Source organism: Callorhinchus milii, unplaced genomic scaffold (genome assembly GCF_018977255.1).
Source record: "Callorhinchus milii isolate IMCB2004 unplaced genomic scaffold, IMCB_Cmil_1.0 Scaffold10, whole genome shotgun sequence".
NCBI classification, from domain to species: Eukaryota; Metazoa; Chordata; class Chondrichthyes; order Chimaeriformes; family Callorhinchidae; genus Callorhinchus; species Callorhinchus milii.
The window spans coordinates 5,779,426-5,803,699 of record NW_024704751.1 but is presented as its reverse complement, the minus strand read 5'-3'; the positions used below and the strand labels follow the sequence as shown (position 1 = coordinate 5,803,699).

The 24,274-nt window shown below is 36.4% G+C and overlaps 1 protein-coding gene across 1 annotated transcript in view; it reads right to left on the bottom strand.

Annotated features, from left to right (window-relative positions):
* LOC103183349 (unconventional myosin-XVIIIa) overlaps positions 1-24,274 on the bottom strand; it is an 82,656-nt gene that overhangs the window by 56,206 nt on the left and 2,176 nt on the right. The window contains 15 exon segments of the mRNA XM_042338821.1: positions 624-635; positions 7,326-7,470; positions 8,377-8,440; positions 8,537-8,637; positions 9,287-9,429; positions 9,699-9,909; positions 10,141-10,317; positions 10,769-10,881; positions 11,870-11,957; positions 16,004-16,132; positions 17,494-17,568; positions 18,320-18,412; positions 18,921-19,568; positions 20,931-21,026; positions 22,021-22,217. Coding sequence (XP_042194755.1) covers positions 624-635; positions 7,326-7,470; positions 8,377-8,440; positions 8,537-8,637; positions 9,287-9,429; positions 9,699-9,909; positions 10,141-10,317; positions 10,769-10,881; positions 11,870-11,957; positions 16,004-16,132; positions 17,494-17,568; positions 18,320-18,412; positions 18,921-19,568; positions 20,931-21,026; positions 22,021-22,059 — 2,134 coding nt within the window. The 5' untranslated portion in view covers positions 22,060-22,217.

Below are 24,274 nucleotides of genomic sequence, written 5' to 3'. Positions count from 1 at the left end.
CCAACAATCCACTTATACAGGTCATACATTGATTTGGACACATCCAGAATTCATCCATGTGATTCAGAATTTTTGTATTCGGCTTGATTTTGTCCTTGCCTACTGGTGTATGAACCTCACAATCATGGTCAGGTGAAATCTGATTTCACCTGACATTAGCATGAACTTGCACCTTCAGGGGTGGTGGAGGAGGGAAAAATGGAAGAAAAGTGGAAAGCAAGTTTATGTACAATGTATATTTTTGTAAAGATTGTAAGCGGATGGAAATTTTGAAAGGAAATAACTGGGACGTAGCTATTCATATATTTGAATATATATATATTATATATTTCTGCTGTTCTCACTAGAACTTTTTAAACATAGTACTGGACAATTCACTATATGTAAATAAACACAAAATTAGTGTGAAACAAACTATTTAGTAATACAGATCTACAATACAAGGAAGTTAAATCACTATTTGTGGGATATGAAATATTAAATGAAAGATGCGAGTGTCAACAAACAGGAAAAAGCTCAGAATAGAATATCTATGAACATCTACATCATGTAAAAAAACAATATTGCAAACAAAATAGCTCTGAGGCAGAAAATACAAACATACAATGATGAATCATTTTTACCTTCATCACCATCTGTGTTGTTATGCCACAGCATGCAACATGCAAATAAAAAAAAGTTAGGAAGCAGTTTCACTTTTAATATCCATCAGCAAAAAAAACTGTAAAATGCTGCAAAATAAGCAGGAAAAGGCTTTCCAAGGTCAATAAGTGTTTAGCACATCGCGCATTTTAAAACAGAAGAGAAGACATGCAAGATTAAAATAATAAGGTAAGGCGGAATAGAGATTTGAAAGATTAGATACACATTACACTTACTTTAAAAAAACGATTCCAATCAATGTGCCTAAGTTACTATTTCCACATAGTAAATATAAATAATGTTAAGCAAAACAGACATTTCCAATTACCAGCTGGGACACAGGGCTCACAGATTTCCATGCCAATGAAGCAAGATTGTTCTACTAAACTATTATACTGCTTGATGGGGTGACTGGAATATTTTGCAAGGAAGCTAAAAAAAAATCCCAAATACATGAAGCATTTTCAAAGAAATTGGCTCAATTCACTTTCTTCAGCAGTGAAAATCCAATTTTCTTGCACAAAAGTATTGCATAGTGCATGAAAGTATGCTGTGCTTAACAAACCCTTAAGATGTGAACAATTTCAAACCATTAAGGTACCATTATACAGTTTTCTTCAGCATTCCAGAAATGTGAATTAGGATGGGCTGTATATCTAACAACACATCGTTTTAGTGCCATCATGTGGGCAGGTTTTTAAACTTACAGGTCAACAACATCAAGACTGAAATAAGCTTCCTTAGGATTCTGAATCTGCATTACATTAGGACAAACTTTAAATTAAGAAAATTATCCTTTTTCTCTCCCCCACCCCCCGGCAGAGTAAGTTTCATGTACACTGCCAGTACTTCACCCAGTTGGCCTTATGCCTGGAGAGAAAGTATTGACACACCATTTAACAACAGGTATCGTTACCAAGCTAAATCTTTCTCTCGCCTAACATCCAGATATGCTGTTGCCAACATGGTCACTGAACGGCTTAGGAGCCAAGCAGCTGGTACTGAAGCTGATATGTTTAAACTACAAAAATCTCCCAATTCTAAAGTGTTTTATTCTCTCATGTAGTCTACATCATCTAGGCAAACTACAAAGTAATATTGCTAATTACGTTAAAATGCAATTGCAAATATAAGAGAACGTTCTTAGCTCAGACAAGTGCCAATTAGTGTATATGCCCTTTATAGTGCTTAATGGAATTCGACATGGAAAGCATTCAAGCTATCATTTCCACCCTGTAGCGGAATTTAATGTGATTCTGGAGAGCAATATTTAACTCATCTTTTTAATACATTGTAAGCCACTTCAATATGCAAAGCAAAACTGCAAAAAGTTGTGCACAATTAAAATTGTTATTTCTGTATTGTATCGGCAAACACAGTAGCTAATTTGAGCACAGCAATGTCCCACAAACAGCCATAAAGTGAATGACCATTTTATCTGCAGGATAGATCTGCAACTTAAAACCCTAAGTTTTTCCATGGTCATTGTCTAAATGATAATGGCTGATTTGTTTCACGTCTTGAATTGAATGAGTCTTCTGAATTTTCCCTGAAACGCAATGATTCACTAAGAACAAACCGTTTTGGCTGGTGTGGGCATTCTCAAAAGACCTTTGAGAGTAAATGAGCAGGTCTGAAGGTCAGAACAAGCGAGAGAGGAGAGAGAGAGAGACCCAACATTGTTTTTTTCTGTACTGTGAATAAATGGACTGTTTTGCAAATAGATAGTTGGTAAAACTTTCCATTTCTTCTATTTTTATATACCTCATATTACTGAGGTAATTCGATGAGAGAAGTCAAATAATCATAAATTTGTGACAGTTACAACAAAAGTTAGGTACAGTTTATTCGACTCAAATTGAATGAATTCAAATTTCAATCTTTAAACTATGACATTTGTGGAGTCCTGTAGCGTATCAGTAAGAGCACTTGCCTCACAAGTGAGAGGATCTGGGTTCGATTCCTGAGAGGGGCAAAACATTAGGCAAATTTCTTTACTCTACACGCTTCTGTTTACCAAGCAGTAAGTAGGAATCTGGTTATTAGTCTCGATTGGCGGATCACTTTGCCAGGGGTAATAATCCCTTCAACAACAACAAAATTATATTTATAGAGTGCCTTTCACATCAGGAGGATGTCCCAAAGCGCTGAACAGTCAGATGTCAGGGCCTGAGCATGGAGGAGGGGTGGCGTAGGGGTGAGGGAAGGCAGAGAGGTGGAAGAGAGATCAAAGGCACAGTCGAAGAGAAGGGTCTTGAGACCGGCCTTGAAGGAGGCAAGGGAGGAAGCGAGGCGCAGGAACCGTGGGATGGGGTTCCAGAGCGTGGGGGCAGAGAGGCTGAAAGCCCGGCCACCGAAGGTAGGGCGGGTCGGGCATGAGATATGGAGCAGGCCAGAGCCTGATGAACGGAGGGAGCGGGCAGGTTAGTATGGAGTCAGCAGGTCAGAGCGGTAGTAGGGGGCAAGGCCATGAATGGCCTTAAAGGTGAGGACGAGGACCTTGAACTCGATCCTCTGGGGGATGGGGAGCCAGTAGAGTCTGGCGAGGGTGGGAGTGATGGGGTCACGGAGCCTGGTGCGTGAGAGTATACGAGCTGCAGAGTTTTGGATGATTTGCAGCTTGTGAAGGGAAGAGTTGGGAAGGCCGATGAGGAGAGAGTTCCCGTAACCAAGCCTTGAGGTGACGAATGCATTGGTGAGGATTTGGGCAGCCTGAGGGGTGAGGCAGTAGCGGAGTCTGGCAATGTCACGGAGGTGGTGCTAGGCAGTGCCGGTCATGGCACGGATGTGGGGGAGAAAGGACAGTTCAGGGTCAAACAAGACACCCAGGTTCCTGACTTTTTGAAATTGAAAATAATAATAATAATTTGGTCAACTCTGTGAAGCACTTTGAGACGTTTCAAAGACTTGATAAGGCGCTATGCCAAATGCAAGGATTATGAGAAATAACATGTGAGTAAAAGAACAGCATCATACTAGAGAGGGTATGAAGAAGACCAATGGAGTGGATCCCAGGGTATAATGTTATAAAAAAATGAGCTGCCAACTGATGTACTGTAGTTTTAATTGCAGAAGATTACAGATGAATATTATCCAAGTCCTTATTAATGAAGAGAGACACAATAATGTAATGAAAGCAGGTTATTGAACTTGAACAATGATGGCTGACATGAGTAAAAAACTGTCAAGCCTCAAGCAAGACTAGATTAGAAGTTATTTTTCCATCCACAGAACAGCAGATGTTTGGAACAGAATTCTATCAAAAGCAATTAATGTTATGTTGATAAACGCCTTTAAAAGGGAGCTCAAAGAAATATCTGGTGTCGAGTGGAATTGAAGGTTATAAGTTTAGACGAAAAGGAACAAACATTCTGTGGAGCACTGTGGCTCCAATCTTTTTAGGATTATGGTGATAACATCCATGGAATAGCATTAGTTAGGGTGGAACATAAATTCCGATGATAACCCAAAGTTATGTTAATTAAATTACATTTCGCTAAAGTTTTTATACATGGTGCACATGTAATTCTGTTGAGGTTTGTTTTGCTAGCCAGCCAGCTGTGCTACACTGTAAACAAGATTGTTTAAAAATTAAGCTGCCTACTACCTGGAGCAATTTGCAATGGAGCAGATGGAGAAAACATTATCAAACAGAGATTAGACAGCTGTGACAATGCCAATCAAAAGTGTTACTTAAATTATTAGCAAACGCCATTTTCACCAATTACTTTCTGCGAGGGAAACTGAACAGTGTTTGGTGATTCTATGCTGTACCCTCCACTTCCATATGGAAACAATTTCCATTTACTTTCAGTTCAATTTTAGTCAGATATACAATTCATTGTTGTTATTTATAACGTCCTGAAATTACAGTACATATTGTCGTGCAAACTACTTCAAGAAGCACATTTCTTTTTCTTTTTAATCCGCTGTTTCGTAAGCAAATCTATTTTGATGGAATTTATGGATTTTGCTTCAACTCCTGTTTGTGGCAGAGAATTCCACATTCTCTCTAACTATCTATGTAAAGATTTTTTTCATTAGATTCCACAAGTTCCTTTTGTGCTTATGTTACATTTGAGAAATCAATTAATACTAAACACCAATGCAGTCAGAATGGAAAGATCATTGTATCAGCTGTAGGACGTGTAACCATTGTGTAATCGTAAATGTGAGGAAATTGTAATAAAAAGCTACTATTTTCAATTACTCATACTGATTCATTGATTCATTTGCAAATTTCTTAGCTGATATACTGAGGTAGACTGAGAGGTAAATTCAATTCCATCAATTTTGACTGGGTTCATAAATTACCAAGTCCAAAGATTTTTCACTTGTGAAAATTTTTAAGAATATGTAACTTTATTTCAACAAAATGTTATTCTAAATATGATCTATTTTAAAAATAGCAATTTTACTTAAAGGGCAAATTTGGAAACACATTTCAATTGATGTTTCATCAAAAATTCTCTTTACTGATCTTTAGTGTATCCAGCATACACTATAGTTTTGTGTTTATTACAGAACTTCATGATACCAGTTCCTTTTTCCATGGTTCAAATAGCTAAGCAGTGGCAGCACTTCCTGATGAAGTCCCTCGTGGAGATACTGTGTCAAATTTTAAAAAGAAAATAACCCATCAATTTGGAAGTGTCACAAAACGGCAGTGAAAACAAAACATTCTTTCATGTGAAGGGTACTCAAGCAAGTTGTTATTACAATCTAACCTCACATTTACAACTCTAAGCAGTTGCATTTCTCAAATAATTAATTCTTCATTCCAGCAGCCAATGAACCATGCAGTTCCATGGAGCATGTAATGATCTGTGTCTATCATTATCCACATAATCTTTCGAAAAAGATTGTAAAATATTCTAATTTGACCATTTGTCAAATTTCATCAACTTCTGCTTCCAGTCACCCTCCAGGCGCACTGGATGTATCAGAAATATTTACATTTCTGCTGTTTCCAGTGAAAAAAATCTTAAACACTCAAGCCTAGCCTGTGTGTTGCAAGATGCTATTTTGAAAAGTGTAGCATCATTTTACAAGTGCCAGCAAAAAGATAAAGGACAAAGCATATTAAGTAGTTATTCATTTGCTAGGTTTGAAACTTATCACCGTTTAAGAAAAAGCTCCTCCTGATACATAGAAATTACAACCCACATAATCAGGTATGTGCCAGTATATCTGTTCAATAATCTTTATTTTAAAATCAAAATATTTCAAGACTGCTTTACGTTATTAGAAAGCAAGTTACCAAACTGAAATCAAATCTTGCATTTATCTCAACTCTAAACCACTGAAACTTCCCTCACAACTTTCCTTTAGCAACCTCTGAAAGATTGTTTAGCATTATCAGAAACAATCAGCTGTTCTTGTGATAGTTTGTGACAGATTAAAGTGCTTAGCTTACACACCAGATTTCTGTATATTTCCATCAATATTTTACTTCTAAAATTTTGCTGTCAGGAGGCACCAGTCTATTTCATATTCCCCGCAGTGTCCACCCCACCATTGGCAGGCAGGCTTTCAGCCTTTCTGCCCCTCTCTGCAACTCCATTCTGGAATCCCTCCGACTCAACCTCTCCCTCTCCTCGTTCAAGGACCATCAATACCTATTATTTTGACCGCACTTTCGGGCATTTCTCCCACCCCCACCACCCAGCTCACACCCCCAGCTTGGACCTTCTGAACATAAAAGGTGCAATATCAAATGTAACGTGTGTATTGTTAGATATTCCAGTTCCCCTTTGTCTGAACTCCAAACTTGCATGCACTCCACAGGTGCAGGAGCACCAGAAAGCAAAATGTGATAGGTTATACCTATCAGGAAAATGCTGAACATGTTTGGACTCTTCTCTTGAAAAAAAGAGGGTAAAGGGCGACCTGACAGAGGTCCTTAAAATTATGAAAGGTTTTGATAAGGTAGACATAGGGAAGATGTTTCCACTTGTGGGGAACACCAAAACCAAGGCCATAATATAAAATAGTCACAAACGGATCAAATAGGGAAGTGAGAAGAAATTTCTTCACACAGAGAGTAGTGGGAATGTGGAACATGCTACCACAAGGAGTTGTTGAGGTAAACAGCAATAGATGTATTTAAGGGGAAGCTAGAGAGGTACATGAGGGAGAAATGAATAGAAGGTTATGCTTGAAGGCTTAGTTGAGGAAGGGCAGGAGGAGCCTCATGTGGAGCATAAACACCAGCATAGACCAGTTGGGCCAAATGGCCTGTTTCTGTGCTGTAAATTCTAATGTATTTTCATATTTTATAACAAAGGCAAATATTAATAGCTCATGAAACTAAGGGGGGAATTATCAGTGGAAAAATCAGAACAATTAAACAGCCATGTGTCCCAGTGTCAGATCTATAGACACAATTCAACTGCATACACATCAACACTAAAATTAAAACAAAGCAGAAAAAAAACAAGTTACAATAGAGACCAGAATCTCACACTCATGTCAGAAACTGTGCAAACGTATTATATAATATAATGCAACTTGAACTATACACATTTCTTCTTATACTGTTATATTTTCGATAATAGTGGAGACATTAGTTATAATAGCTCTCGTTGTTGCATGCTGTGTAGGGTCATCAGTAAAACAATTGTAAAGACATTCAAAATAGAGTTTAGAATGTCGCTTGTTAAAATGAATGAATTCCACACTACCTTTCGTGGCTCCTGCTGCCCCCAAGTGGTAGATGGCGCCCAAGATATGCCAGAATGCTTTTTGTTCATCAACTGAAATTCCCAGTACTTTCATAGCAACCTGGAGTTTGTTAAATTGTTGAGCTGCCTTCTGTTTCTCTTCAGGCTGGAGAGACAATTAAATACTCTCAGTTTTTTTTAAAATAAAATGTCATGCTCAATAATCAATAATCAGGAACAGAAAATAAATCTGTGGTTCACCCAGGAATCATCTTAACCTGTCGACAAAGTGATTAATATTTGGATACGCGAAACTGTTGCCAGATTAAGCTGTAAATGGCATGATCGTGCAGAATAACCGTTGAATTAAGAAGATAATGGATATCTGAGAGTCTAAAGAGTATTACAAGATATTAGATGAAAAGGTGTTGGCAAGGCTTCAAAAAATGAAAAAATGAAAGTATTTATCAATCCTGAGATACACTGCTGCCGTGGAAAACAATCCACCTTGAGCTACTCTTGTATTCCAACTGTACAGTATTCCCTCATTTCATGCTTTCAAGTAATGCCACACTTTAAAATGCTACTCACTTCTGAATCTACATCTTAACTACAACCCTCTGAGCCCTTCAGCTTAACTGTTTTGCATTTAAATCTCAAAATCAATTTATTTTCTCGGTTTCTAATTTACATCTCCAACCTGGAATTAATCCATATCACACTATTTTGCCTAACTTTATGCAACTGAGCAGCCTTCAAGTTGCAAGAATAGTTGCTGTATGTTAAAATCACCTCGTCTGCTCTTAAAATATTAAATCTTTTGTTTCCCACTCTGAATTCTCCACAAGAAGTGATTTGATTTGTACTTTTTAAAGTATATTCCCAAGATAATCTATCACTATTGCCAATTTTAATGCAACTATATCAGGTTTCATCTTCCCTTCTTATTGCTCAAATTAGCAGTACATTTAAACCCTGGCTCGCTGGACTTATTGTGGAGTGGGGGGGAAGGAAGGATAACTTTACAATTAATAACCATGGGCTATATTTAACTGAAGATAGTTAATAATACCTTTGATAATGGTGTAATTCCAAACAAACTGTTTTCTGCAAAGTGATTCAGGTGAAGCTCAGTTCTGTAAATGGGCAAAAAAATGTTTAGCTGTGGAAGTCATTTGTATTGTTTACAACACAAAGGTATAGATTAATAGAAATCAATTGTATAACAGTACCTGAGAGTACTGTCGGCTCCAGCCAACAGATAATAGAACACATTGAATGTTCCTTCGTTCTCTGGGCGTTTAGCAACCCTGAGCTTCTCCAAAAGCATAGTCTATTAAAGAGATAAATTATTTATGTATCACAACAACTTGCACTTATATAGCGCCCTCCATGCTCAGTAACGTCTCTGAGCACTTAATGTTGGAGCCTGACTCCGAGGCCGCGGGGAGTGGGGGAGGGCGGGAGGAGAAGAGGGAGGTGACCGTAAATGCAGTCAAAAAGGAAGGTTTTCAGGCAGGACTTGAAAAAGGGGAGAGAGGGGGTAAGAGGGATGTGGGAGGGTGTCACAAATTTTAAACACAGACTTTCTGAATCAAACCAATATCACATGCTTAAATCAATTGTCAGCATTTATATTCCTCAAAATATACTATCCAACATAGTGATTTATTTTTGTGTGAAAAAGGGAATTGCCATAATTTAGGGCAAGCATATTTTGTTGCAGTCAGTTCTGACTTACATTTTGCATCATGCCAATAGAAGAAACATTTTAGACTACAATAAATGCAATCTCTCTGAATTTGGTTTTTAAAATCACATGTATCAAGCTGCTGCTGTTATAGCAGTAACTTTGTGTTTAAAGCTAGCACGACGGTACGTTCATATACCCCATCTTAAAAAAAAGGAACCCATAATTAAAGGTTGAGATTCTCTAGACAAGGTACTCAAAATATTCTTTAATGCACCTCTCTTTTTCTCACCTGTACAGAAGCTGAAGCCACCTGACCAGTCTGATCAAAGTCGAGCGAGATGATCTGTGAGAAGCGAGTGGCATTGACATTCATACTTGTACTGCTGTTACCAAAAGCCTCCAAAATAGAATACACAGCCTGCCATTTTTCCACTGTGAAGTTCAAACATGAGAAGATAGCAATCAATGGAAGTCTCAGAGTACAATTTTAAGAAGGAAAACCTACGGTACTTACAAAGCACAAATATGTTTTTTTTAATAAAAGAAATCACGGGAGATGCCTTCAATTTAGTGAATGCTAACTTTTGGAGATTGAGTGCCTGAGACCCCTGAGTTTTATATTTTAAATATATCTATTAAATAAAAATACATCTCAAGTTATGGATATGATGCAGATTTTCAAATTTGTACTTTCCACCTACCGGTGATGAACTTTCCTGTGCTGCCCGCAATTGTGACGAGGTACTGAACGAGGTGCTGACTGTTTGTGGTTTTCCCACTGCCAGTTCGTCCCAAAAGAACAATGGATTGGTCCTGCCGCGTGGTAAGCAAGTTTCGATATGCAGCTTGTGCAACGGCATACACATGCGGAGAAGTATCTTCCCTGCGACAACCTTTAAACATGTGCATAACCTACAACAAGAACGCAATCAGCTTCCATATGCTTGTTAACAGAAAAATTTCATCTACATATATATACACACACACACAATATATATGCAACGTACTTTCGAAGATAACGCAAGCAAGTTAACCATTCATCCAAAATTGGATCTATTTGTTTCACAGTATAAATATTCCGTCACATATGTAAGTTTGCCAGTATGTAACAATTGCACACCAGTAAAAATGACAAAGCCATACCTTTTCAGAGTACATTGAAGGAGAGCTGAGCGGATTCACCACAACCATGTTTGGCCCTGCAAATGTGTGGATTAGGTTACCGCCGTAGCGTTGGCGTAATGTGTGCAGAACACTGGACTCATTGAGATATAACAGGGAAGCCAGATCTTCCACTCGGTCATAAGTTGGTGGATTTGCCTAGTTAAATATAACAATAATTTTTATGCAAAGAAAATACATTTTGAAGGTGATGTACCATGATTCATTTGACCAACCATTTCCTTGACCGTATGATAAGTCACAACATATCTGATGTTAAAGAAGGATTATTATTATTATTTGTTATTTGGCAAGGAGAGAGTTAAATATTTATTAACTAATCATTCAAATGCCACAGTTTAGTCATTCTTACCGTAATACTAAAAGATACTAAATATTATACAGTCTTTTCACACCTCAGAAACACCTGGACAGCCATTTTGGAGTTTAGAGAACATAGGCGATGAGTCAAATGAGAAATAGGGAATCAATGATGAGGAACTTGTACACGCTTGGGGAAGCAGATTGTTTAATGGACAGAATAATCTTTTCTCTTTTCAAACATTGTGTTCTTGTACCTCAGAAGTAATTTGAGACATGAAAAAAATACCTTCTCCACATCATCTTCATCCACATCCAGTATTTTTCCATCGTGGTCCAGTTTAACTTTCACTTTGCCGTCAGGGAGGCTGGTTTCTTCAGCATCAGCCTTTAACTGAGTACCTAAAGAAATAAAACCCACTTTAGACTTCAAATACACACCCAAAAAAATTGAACAAATATAATTTCTACAATTATACAAAATAAACTTCAGAGATATTACCTTGGCGCAAAATAAGAATTGGTCTAAGTTTAAAGTAAACTAAAGTTACTAAATAATTTAAAAAATATATTCAGCTGTACTCTGCACATCATATTTGCAGAAAACAGACAAGCTGAAAGACTGAGTAAATCGTAATCCACCCACTATAATTATTGGATTTATAATTCTAATACACAACATTAAAACACTCATCAATTGTTAAGCCATCAGCAAGATGAGCACCATTGAATACTTAGCAATGGTCATCACAGCATATGAATAGTTGCCTTGACCTATAAGTCACCCTAATGTATTGAAATCTCTGTTCAATTCTCTATTCAATTTTCTCACAAATGAGATGATGAGTACAATTTAAGCAATTTAAGGAGACAAATCTGACAAATATTTCTATGGTTATGAAGGTGCAGGTAAATTATGTTCACATGAATTGAGACTTCACGGTGTTAGAGAATTTCTAGAAAGATTTACTAACCAGAGAGATTCAATAAATCTATACATCTTAAATATTTTATGCAATAATATTTAGTTATTCCCAAAGTGTTTAGAAATAATAACAGTGAGGTGGGGAGGGAGAGAGAAGCTTCTTTCACTGGCCTTGATACTCATTTTAACAGCTCTGCAGAAACTGAAAATTGGTTTCAAATGATGCTATCAACACTGAATAAATCTGATATCAGACAGTTCAGAAGGGAAAATAAAATGACAAGACAATTTAGAGCATAGCTCCCCATATCCTAAGTTTCATTAGACATTCTGGTTTTGCTGCTTGTAAACCAGGTTATCCCACTGACATAGGAACATTGTTGAAGATACTATTTTTAATATCTGGGACTTCATTCTTATATCCATCCTATCCCAATGATGGATAGGAATTATTATCTAGATTACCTAATGAAAATCCATCTTTGTGGGCCAGCCACACCTTATCTGCCTCATACCAGGCTTGCTCTACAGCAATCTGCTCCTCGGTCTTCAGCTAGAATTAGAAATTGGACAGTCAATTAGATTAAAATATCAGACATGGATATGTTCTTGTCACTCTTTATAGACTGCAGTCTCTCTCTCACTCACACATTTTAAATAAATACATCACAAGTATAATTTAACATTTTAGAACAGCACAAACAGATACACTGCACGTTTACAGCTCACATGCCTAATAACCATTAAGAGAATTATCTAATATACATTGTGAGCAAAGCTATTATAACAGCAGCAACAAATTACATTTATTTCCTCCCAATGCCTTTCACATTGGGAGGCCGTCCCAAGGCACTGGAGAGGTGGGGGCCAAGGGGGTTGGGGGAAACGATGATTGAAGGCACAGTCAAAGAGGAAGGTTTTGAGACATTCCTTCGAGAAGGCAAGGAAAGAGGGGACTCTGAGTTGGAGTTCCAGAGAGTGGGGCAGATAGGCTGAAAGTTCAACCTCCAATGGTGGGGCAGTCATGATGGGAGACGTGAAGCAAGCCAGTGCCTCTCTGCTGAGCAGAGCAGGCGGGTTGATAGGGTATAACAAGGTTGAAGAGGTATGTGCAGTAAGAAGACTGTGGAGGATATTTTTACCACAACTAACCATGACTGTGCCATTCCTGACTCATTTTAGACAGCAAAACCAGAAATGGTCTTTTGTTTATCTCATTTATCCAATGTTACTGCCTGCCCAAATGCCACAAAAGCATTAAGTAATTGCATCAAGATTTTAAGTTTGCTGCACACTACACACAGCAGTACATGACTGGTGCTGACAATGATAATCAACAAAATCTTAAACATTCACTTAATTAATTAGTAAACCTTTAATACCACAGCACACTTTGCAAATCATAAAGCAAAGAGACAAAACAGAGATTCAAAATTAATCGACTCCTTCAGCCAAAGTTACAATGAGATGCAATGACAATCTTTGAACAATAGTGCAGGCATTAATATGTAATGAGCAGTCCAAATAACCAAACCTTTAAATATTAATTTCCTTGAATGAACACTCATTACTTTAAATTATTCCATTCCTACATCTGGAAAACAATTCAATTAATACGATTCCAGGTTTGTTTTAGGCCCAACTAGCTAAAATTTAAATTTGCTGAATATTTCACATCTTGGATTTTGAATAACTAAATAGCTATTAAAAGGCAATTTTTTAATAATTCATTAAATCTTCAATTAAGTTATAATTTATACATATGGCACTGACACTAAAAGGTTGATTTTACTGGAATTCTAAGAGAATGTTTCTGCCAAACCTATTTATACCAGCACTATTGCAAAAATTAAAATGAATACAAAGTCAAACCTGTGATGACACATAAAACTCGTTCTTTGGTATAAACGGTCTGAAAATAATTAACCTACATTTTTATGGTTTGCAAGCAAAACCGAGCATGAACACCTAAGAAATGAGTGGTGAAGGCGCATTGAAGCTGAGGATTGCACAATGTATAGGCACTTTACAAAAGCTATACTTCTCCAAACAGTGTTGATGTGCAAATGCCAACCTGGGGCTCAGTAGAAACGGATGCTGAGGGAGACTGCAGCACAGACACTGGTACCTCTTCCACCTGAGTCTGGAGAGCAGCAGCATAGGCGCAGCAGTGCAAAGCAAACCAAGATTTTAAAATAACATCATTCTGTCTTTCACACCTACTTCTCATATAGCATTCTATTCAGTATTGCGGTTTTGTGACACACAATGAAACACAATTCTTGTTTTTATTTTAGATGTTGAGTATTTTTCTATTTACAGCTCTACTGCTTTAAAATCCGGTGTTACAATATATAATTATTAGGTGTGTTTATAACAAAGGTTCTTAGTGTTGAGATTGCTGCATTAAAGTTTAGCCCTCTTGTTCCACTCTCTACCTCTAAAACCGTGTCCCATTCAAATTACTACCTTCAGGAAGGGAAGAGAAGATTGGAAGGGAACAAGAAAAATTTGGAGGAAAAACAGAAAAGCTATAAATGTCAGTGAACACAAATATTTAACATTAGCCTTTTGAAAAGTTAACAGATCATTCTACAGTAATGTGCAACTGTCAAACAAGCTCGCAACAATGATCCAACATTTTTTTCACAAGCAGTACACCTGTAAAAAAAAGTGCCATTCTGAGGTCTTCAGTACTTTCCTAAATATTGCTAATGTTTTCAATTTGATAGTGGGAGTACTTGAGTGCATTATATTTGTTGAGTATTTGTCTATTTACAGCTCTACCTCTATAAAATCTGGTGTTACAATACTAATTAAGCACAAGAAAGTGTTATATAAAATCACATTGGTGCAAAACTAGAACTGTACAGTTTCAAATCAATACAATTTAAATAATTAAATTAAATAAATGCATCATGCATACAAATTTTACAGAGACTAAAAACACATTGTATTAATAATCAGACATTCAATATCCTGCAATTGTGGAAATAAGACCATAAGACTTAGGAGCAGGAGTAGGCCATTCGGCCCCTCGAGCCTGCCCCACTATTTAATAAGATCATGGCTGATCTTCTAACCTAATTCCATTTACCTGCCCTATCCCTATATCCCTCTATCCTTTAGAAATCTATCAATCCCAGTCTCGAATATGTTCAAGGACTGAGCATCCACAGCCTTCTGGAGTAGAGAATTCCACAAATTCACTAGCCTCTGAGTGAAGAAATGTTTCCTCAACTCAGTTTGAAAAGGCTGACCCTTAATCTTGAGACTATGACCCCGAGTTTTAGATTCTCCAACCAGGGAAACAATCTCACGGCATTTACTCTGTCAAGACCCTTAAGAACCTTATAGGTTTCTATAAGATGACTTCTAATTCTTGTCTATTCTAAAGAATATAGGCCTAGTTTACTCAACCTATCCTCATAGGTCAACCCCTTCATCCCAGGAACCAACTTAGTGAATCTACGCTGCACCCCCTCTAAGACAAGTATGTCCTTTCTTAAATAAGGAGACAAAAACTGCACACAATATTCCAGGTGAGGTCTCACCAAGGCCTTATACAACTGCAGCAAGCGTTCCCTACTACTTAGCCTTCCTAATTGCTTGCTGTACCTGCAATACTACCTTTTGTGACTGGTGTACAAGGACACCCAAATCTCTCGGAACACTAACATTACCTAGTCTCTCCTCCTCTAGAAAATAATTTGCTTTTCTATTTTTACTACCAAGGTGAATAACAGTTACCAGAAGTGTAATACAGTTTCTGGCCCAGACTAACTAGCTTCCTGCACACATGCAGGAAGCCAGCCAGTCCACTCTGGAAATGAGGATCAGCTGCTTATAACTCAGTGTCTAATATTATATACCAAAACACTGCATTACAATGGGGTCACCCTGTACAATTAACATCTAACTGCAAGAAAATTCTTACTCTAGGACAGTTTTTTTTAAAAAAAAACAATCTATTTTTGAGCTTTTCCCCTTTAAATTCCAATTCAATAGCAAATATATTTAATTCCCATATGTGTGGTGGGCAGAGGCATATATATCATATTTCACTCCAGGCATCATTTAAATGAAGCGTCCTCAAAACCCTTAAACACTGGTGCATATCTTAACATGTAATATCATCACATTTCAAACAAAAATATCATTGCAACTTCTTGGGACTGCTGGCTGGCACCTTAATGAAATCAACAATGGGTAAATTGAAGTAAAATTTTTCTTTTAACATGTTCATTATTATAAATGTGTTAATATGATTAATTCTCTGTGAAATAAACCACTAAACAAATAGAACCAAGGTTGTAAGTGAAACATGAAAACAATGTTAATAAAAAAAACTGATAGTATTACACTGGAATGACAACACAGGTTTAGCAAATTGAGCTTCATTTTGTACAATAACTTATTGTAATTCACCTAATTTACCTAATCAAGTTATTTATGATTGGTGAATTTTAATAGACCAGCACACTTTTGACATTGGAGAAACAAGTTAGGAGCAGAATACAGTACAAGCAAAGTAAGCAAAATGCTGTAGCAGAGATGGAAAGAAAAGGCACCAAAGGATAGACATGAAGGCAGCCTTACAGTCCAGCATGACACACGGGCACAGACACCAACCCAGACGCAGACACCTGCCTGTGCGAGATCGTTGGAGCGAGCGTAGGAATCCTGAGAGGGAACAAGGCTCTGAGTAGATGGGACCACAGGTTCCGGCTGTGACAGCAATGCAATGCGAAAGAAACAAGATACAAATGTAAAAATGAGAATGAAGAGAAAAAGATGAAGTTACTAAGCAAATCACAGCGCACATACAGAAATAATGAAAGAGCTAATGTAGTGAATTCACAAACTATTTTGTAGCACATCTTTATGGCTTTGGAACTGCTGTAGTCTTTATATAGTATCCAAAATTACAGCATTTGATTTTTTTTCCCTTCAACATATACCATCAACACAGATCTACTTCTTCTGTAATCTCACATCATGCATCACAATTTTTGCAAATTCTGGCAAATTGATAGAAGTAGATTGCTCAAAGACTACAGAAGTCCTTTTAGGAACACATGATAAATTTTTCAGCTTTAAGACCAAGAGGAATGCAAACATTGTGGTTGCAATAGCTTGTAACAAGTCACATTGAGCACAAAGCAGGAGAATTATCATTACTTCATGAGAAAGTTTTATTTGTATCTATGATCACTTTTAATATGGCAATTTTAAGGAGCATGTATTAACATACGCACCAATTCAAATTGAACATGAAATTAAACTCAAATATTTGAACATAGCATTCATTCATTCAAACAAACAGTAGGCATTCAGAATGGCTTCAGCAAATACCAAGTCAAAGTTTATCAGCAGCTCCTTCAAAACATGCCAGTGGTTTAAAACTCCCGCTGAATTCAAGTATGTGGACATTTAATGTATGTGCACATTAAAAATAAATATGAAGTATAGGTCCCACAGAGCAGTGATTACACAAGGTTCAAACGTATCAAAGCACATTCTAGAACATAATAGAGTATGTAGTTGGTCTCCTAATATAAATATACTATAAACGTTGCTGAGTTGAGGGTTTTCAGAAATGAGTCATGTCTTTGGTTACATATCAATTCTGTAATGAGTACATCGATGCGGGAGGTCTGTCAAATGTACAGGTGGACCTATTTCATGCTGACCGCTAAAATGACCAGTATTTTGATAGGACATGCCATAAAAGGTGAAAAGTAAGTTTGATAAGGTATCATTCAGATCGTTCTATGCTCCATGTGGTAACTTCTGCAATAGTGAATTATTCCAGGAAGGTTTCTAATCATGGTCCTCTGTTATCATACAGTAGATGCAATATTGTTTAGATTTGTACAATATTATAACGAAATCTTTTTCAAATACTATATTAAATTTCTACTGTGCAGCTAGCTCTGTGCAATAATTAATCCTTCAATTATCACTATTTGATAAGGTTTTTGTTAAAGCAAGGCAACAGGTGTTAAATATGAATTCTCGACAGCAAATTGTTCAGACAGGATTATTCAAGCCACTCAAGTATTGTAAAAAAATGTTTTCTGTTTTACAGAAGTACAGAAGATTCTCTCCAGTGTCATCTGAGCTTTGTCCACTGAGGTCATTTGTTGAGTTATTCTTTGGACCTAAAGGTCACACGACCAACAGTAAAATCAATTTCTCAGTTCATCAACCAATTAAAACAACTTAAAATGAACGTTGCAGAACTTCCACACAACATCAATGTAAGAATATAGCTGTGTGCTGGACTGGAAATGACAACAGTCCATCTATCTAAAAAGAAATTCTCCATAGAATTGTCAGCAAATTAAGGGTTAGCAGCCATCAAATAAAATGTGGGTTTATACAGCTTTCATACAGTATGAATCTACTCCTGAATTAGAAAAGATACTGCAGATCTAAAATAAATCATATACATAATAGACACACAGAATTCCACCCAAAATAATACCCTCCAGATTAGAAAGGCCTTTGATCAAAACGCTTTGAATGTGATGTAAATATTTGCCAAACAGTAAGAAAACGAGATGCATACATAAAAAAAATAAATCAGTATTAAAAAAGTCAATGGTCTTGTTGCCAGATTAATAGAAACAGGCACAATCAGTCTGGTGCATAAAGAATAGTCCAAACAAGATTTGATTGCCATTGGCAGAAACTATGAAAATGCTCTCATATCTTTCCCAAATTCCACCAACGGACCTCGATTGCAAATTAGGCAAATCATGTGCTTACTGTTTAAGCATAACTATTCAGTCGTATTATATCTTGCAAAACCTGATCTTTCCACAAAGTTATAGCCGGCCTAGAAGTTTCATATATCATCTGTATGATTTTTCATTCCTCCCTCCTCCACTCCACAGACCTGCTACACACCTGCTTTGTAAAATCTGGTAGAGGCTCTTCAATAATAGGTGAGGGCGACTTTTCCTGATCAGATATTTGTTGTTCATTGAGAAGTACTTTCTCCTTTAAATAGGTGAAAGGGTGAAAACAGTGTACTTGTTTGTATATACAAAGACAATGAATAAAGGTAAATGTTATGAAATAACATGCCTTTAATATCCCATATACCAACCTTGGTTAATTCCTCAATTAGATTAGCAGAACAATTAAAAAAACTCAATATTTTATAAGATATTCATAGTTTCTTAGCACAACATCATGCATAGAGTTTAATATTAAAGAAATCCCTGAACAAATTCACAGTGACAAATCACTTCTCATGCCTAAATAGTTAGTGAACCAAGGTGAATATTGTTCAAGACACAGTCACAATCAATACCCTGGCACAGCACGGTTCACTATTCCCCCAAGCTACTAACTATTCCAAACAGTCCTTTGTTCATGTTTCCAAGCTGATTTTAAAAAGTGCATTAGAATACAACACAAACTTCATTAAAACTTTTATTTCTGTATCACTGGTACACTGCACACGTGCTCTGGTTAGTCGGTTCATGCTTTTCAGAAGAAATACCTCGCCTTTAACCATTTGTTGCTGGTGTGGTTTGTCTGGTTGCATTTCAAATTGTTCCAAAGGAGGTGAAGCTGATCTTTTGTTCAGCAAATCATTCAGACAAGTCTCGGAAACGTCCTCCTTCTCTGGGACTCGCCGAGGTTTGTGATCTTTTGATTTTCCTCGTGTCATTAGGTTAGCCAATCCCACTGAAATATCATCTTTAATTGTTGTTTTCTTTGTTGGAGTTGCTGGTTCTACTTTGGCAGCAACAGGAACTTTTTTCTTAACTTGTGGCGCAGTCTTGCTGTTCACCATTTTTGATGGTCCCGTTGTTTCCAAAACTGGTTTGGTATCTGCTTTGTTTTCCTTTGGTTGCTTTGTAGATTTTGTCTCTTTCATCTTTCCCTTAGAGTCTATTTCATCTAAAACCTTCTGCATCACTTTCTTAGCCACTTTGACCACTTTCTTATGAGGAACTCCCTGGTCCTCATGAAGCAACTCAGTCTGGCTCTCAGTATTCATATCTTGCTTTACTTCCTCTTGTATGTTAAACTTGCTTCCAAATTGTCCAGTTGAACTTTCATTTTCACCATTTATCTCTGGTTGTGGACTGCTGATCATCCGCTCCCTGTCATTCACTGCATGAGTATTTTCACCATTTTCTGACTAAATTAACATACCGCAATACAAAATTTTTCATAAATTATAATGGCAGAAGGAAAAGCTATAGCTGATGAATGATATGATATGCAGTAAGCAAAACGGAAAAATCTGCAGTAAATGTAAATCTGGTACCTAAGTATCAGTTAAGGATAGCCATTTATATGATGAAAGACTAGTTTATCCCTACACGTAGAACATAAAAATTCTAATAAGTTATTACCTTTATAAAAAAGTAATCCAGTTTCATAATATAATTTAAGTTTCAGCTGTACAGTATTACTATGTATTAATTTCACACTTTAGCTTGCTAATCTATTAAAAAAAAGTGTCACTGCACCTTCTAAATACAGTACAACCAACCTGCCACTTTAAAATGGCCATTTTAAAATATTGGGTTAAATAATAGTAAGCTTTCTAGCTCATGTATATCTTACAAAGCGAAATACCTGCAGCAAACTGCCGTGTCTTAATCATCACTGCATCGACTAATTTCCTATTATGTTTGCAAAATATTATTTATTATATTTTTAGCCAGAAACTAAAGCCAATACTGTGATTAGATTTGAATGTTCACGCACTACTGAATAAAGTCCCAAGCAGAAAGACTCAAAGAACAGCGTACTTAATATGCTGCACTGCAGCAAGCTTCATCTGCCTTCTAGGCCACCAGTTATGCCGTTCCTTTCCTTAAAGAAACAACTTTCTTTTCAGCAATCCATATTGCAAATCACACGAGAGCTCTCAACATGACCTAATTCAAGCTCCCAGCTTTTTCAGTTCAGAGCACTGTAGAAAAATATGTTATAAAGGCTAACCTGAATGTCTCTTCTATGATCCAGTCGTTTACAGGAGGATCTTTGGAAACCTTCCATGCCCAAATGAAATCAACACATCTACTGCATCTGCTGATGCAGTATCAATCTCTATCTCCAGTAGGAGAAGGCCAACCACAAGGTTGCTGTGACATTATAAAGGCAAGTGCAGAAATGCACGTTTGCAGTTGCATACTTCTTAATCAATGGGAAACTAACCTGTCAACACTTCCAATGAAAGCTTAGTTTCTATTAAACATTCCCTCAATGGGTCAGATATTTTTAAGTCATTAAACAATTAAGGTGACCTGACAAAGTATATTTTCTGCAGTAAAGGCGCAAATATACAGTCATCAGCATTACTGCACTATTTATGATTTTCAGGAAACTGACTGAGTATTAAATCAACCGTGTTTGACAGCCGTTTTGAATCTAACACTGGGAAATGTAAATGCAGCTTTTTTTTTAAACCGGATCTAAAAAGCAAATTTGCACTGATCACAAATGTGAGTTACTGACTCTAAAAATATGACAGCCGTTTTAAGAAACTTACAGATTGTTCAAAATTTGGTTGTTGGTCTTCATCAAGAGATCCCACTTGGAGAACAGGCACTGACTTTTTCTTATCCAAAGATTTTTCCTCCTTAACCTGATTAGTTATAGGATGAGGTTGCAACATGACAGTCTGAATTTGAAGATATCATGCACCAGTGCCCGTATCACTTCATTTAAACATTAAAACTGGACACCTTCAGCATAATTAAATTTATAATAATATAGAGCTAACAAGGTTCTAAATCTCTTAATATAAACTCATCAGCTTACCCAATTAAGAAAAAATGCATTAGCTCCCAATGATAACATTTGCAAGAGTTAATTATCTATAAAACATAAATTATTTGAATTAAACTACCAAACTATACATTATGCATAATAACTATTTTCTATCCATTTTAAACAATGTTAGTAAGATTGAATGAAATGGAATTAACAATGCAGTTTGCTACTTCTACAGAATAAAAGCCAAACTAAATCCTTAACAATTTCAGGCAGAAGAAAATTATCATCCATCTCACCTACCCATCCAATTTTTTCACAAGGTTCCATCAATATACTATATCTAGCAATAAATATAAAAGCCCAGTGTCCTATGACAGGAACTTGTCTGATTCCATTTTGAAAACCTTTGTTGTTTTAAATGGAATTGGATGAGATAATGAAGTATTTACAGTTTGTATCTACAATAAATCCCCTGAGGCTTCCCAATTCCTTGCTGCCTGGTTGAGCTTCAACAGTGTTACTATACTTGTTATTATGAAAACATAGCAGGAGTATAAGACAAGAAATAGATACAACGCACAACATGAAAACAGTTTTCGCCTTTACTATAGGCACCCAGCAGTAAATAGGAGATTCAACAGTAAATAAACTGCCCAAAACTAGTAAGTACTTTATACAATCAATTTTTCTTGGCAGCAAGTGTAAAAGATTTTCAAGTAAACACTTACTTTACTTTTACTCCCACCCAATTGTTGGACAAGAAAAACTCCTCATTAGTGCAACCCGACCTAGATTTAACATGTAAAATACAATTTATTGCTAATTGCAAATTTAAACGATTCAAATTTTAAAACAGGACTTCCCTTTTTCTCCCAAAATGCAAACCGTGATGAGAAAGCCATGCTGCTGTCATGAGTTGGAAAATGGTTTTACGAAAAGATATCTATTACAGAACAGTTGTCGGATCCAAGTTCTTCCTAGCAACTGAAATTGGTGGGGCACATTGGAACGCCCTGGATTATGACCATGAAGTGCGACCTGGACACACGTGTGATGGTCACTGTAAGTACAGAGAAAGTGGAAAGCAGAAAGTCACAGCAGTGGTCATTTAAAATTATAAAGCTATAGAAATGACTTCAGCTAGTTGCCAGGCTGAATTTCACCAGCAGAAGTTTTAAAAAGGAGCAATGGGGATGCAGAATTATCTGACTGGGAGAGAAAAAAAAACCTCAGAAGCGCAAAATATTTGCCTAATTGTTGGTTTCTCAACTTAATCCATACTGATAATTCTACCTTTCCTGATAACCAACTTTTGGGACTACAGTAATTTATTACCATTTGCAATTTAAGTGACCTGGAAAATTTGAGAAAATGTGAACTCTAATTATTGCAAAATCCGAATTTACGTAATAATAGGTATACCTCAATATAAAAAGTAAAATTTCTTTGCCCTAAATGTTGGTAGTCTATCTAACAGAAAGGCATACAACTTTTCACACACTAATCACTGGCAACTGGTATCAGAGAACCTGATAGCTCATGAACTTGGCATGTTGAATGAACTTTCAAAACACCTTATGACTCAGACTATATTTTTTTCTGGTGGATGACAACTTGCATGAGATACCATATGCATGAACCAATAAATCAATTGAAAATTGAGAAAATAGGAAACAAGCCCTTCTTTGCAAAGTTTGTCCACTATGTGCTAGAGTAGTATAAGATAAAATGGAGGCTGTCATGTTTGTGCTCAGGTCATTCTGTGTTTTACTTACAGTGCACTTTGTTCTTTGAAGGGATTTTGTTTAAGCTAAATATGGACACTCCTGGAGTTCTGCGGTCATCTGTTTGAATTAGACTCAGTGACTGGGTAAATGGACAATGTTAATCATCAACAGGATTGGGAATTATAGACTCATGACAGGAGGATTAAACTTTATATCAGAATCTGGATTATGTACTGTGATGCGAGTGTCAAAAATGTGAAGAGTTAAATAACTGGATGAACAGGAAAAATGAGCTGAGAAAAAATGACTGGTAGTAACATCATTAGTGTCTGTAAAGGTTTGTACAACTAGAGATTAGTATCTAGTGACCAAAGTATAAAAAGTGATACAGTACTTGTGTTGATAATTTAAAAATTATCAAACACCTAAAAATCTTAAACTTCTTTTTTATTAAAGCAATGAACTTCCAAAACAATTTGACAACAGTCTACTCAGTCTCAGTAAATGCATTGTACAATGAAAGTAACATTGTACACATCACACGAAATGCAAGATTATCAAAATTAACAAATTAGAAGTTGGTGATAGTCTGAAATTGATGTTACATACATACCAAAATATTATTATATTTGCAAAGCGTGTGAAAAAGTAATAAAGAAAAATATTGCTTCACTTCTTGGCAAACCAAAAGCCTAGAAATTCAATATGGCAATATAAATGATTTTCTAGTTTCTGACCCATTCTTGTAAGATTTAATTTTTACAATGTTATTCTCATTTCTAAAGAAACCAACTGTGGCCAAACATTTTGGATCCTGCATTTGATTATAAAAGATTATTCTCCAATTGTAAAAAGTCTGCTTGGCTTGTCTCTGCCTTAAAAGCACTAATATAACAAAACCAAATCAACAGAAGTGTGTTAAAATAACATTTTACTGAATATTAAGACACAGATTATACAATGATACGATCTAGATATGTACTTGAAACATTTTCTTAACTAAACAATGTGACATTTAAAAACTCAATCTTAATATCTAAAACGAGCCATTCAGTAAATACAAACAGAAAATGGTTCTTCCATTCATTTTGTCCAAAATATAAATTACAGAAAGAACTTTCTACCCCCAAATAGGCAAATATGAAACAACGAACAGTCAACTGTACGTTGCAGAACATTCATAAAAGCTGCAGATTCCCATATTTTGCTAACTTGGCCCTAACTCATATCCCCAACCAATCTGCCCTATCACCAGCAGAGAAGCTTTTAGATACTTTGCCCCGCATACTCTAGAACTCTACCTATGTCCTTCTGACTTGCATCATCCTTTTCTGCTTTCAAAACCCTTCTAAAAACCTGTTTCTTCAGCTACCTTGCTGAGGTGACCTTT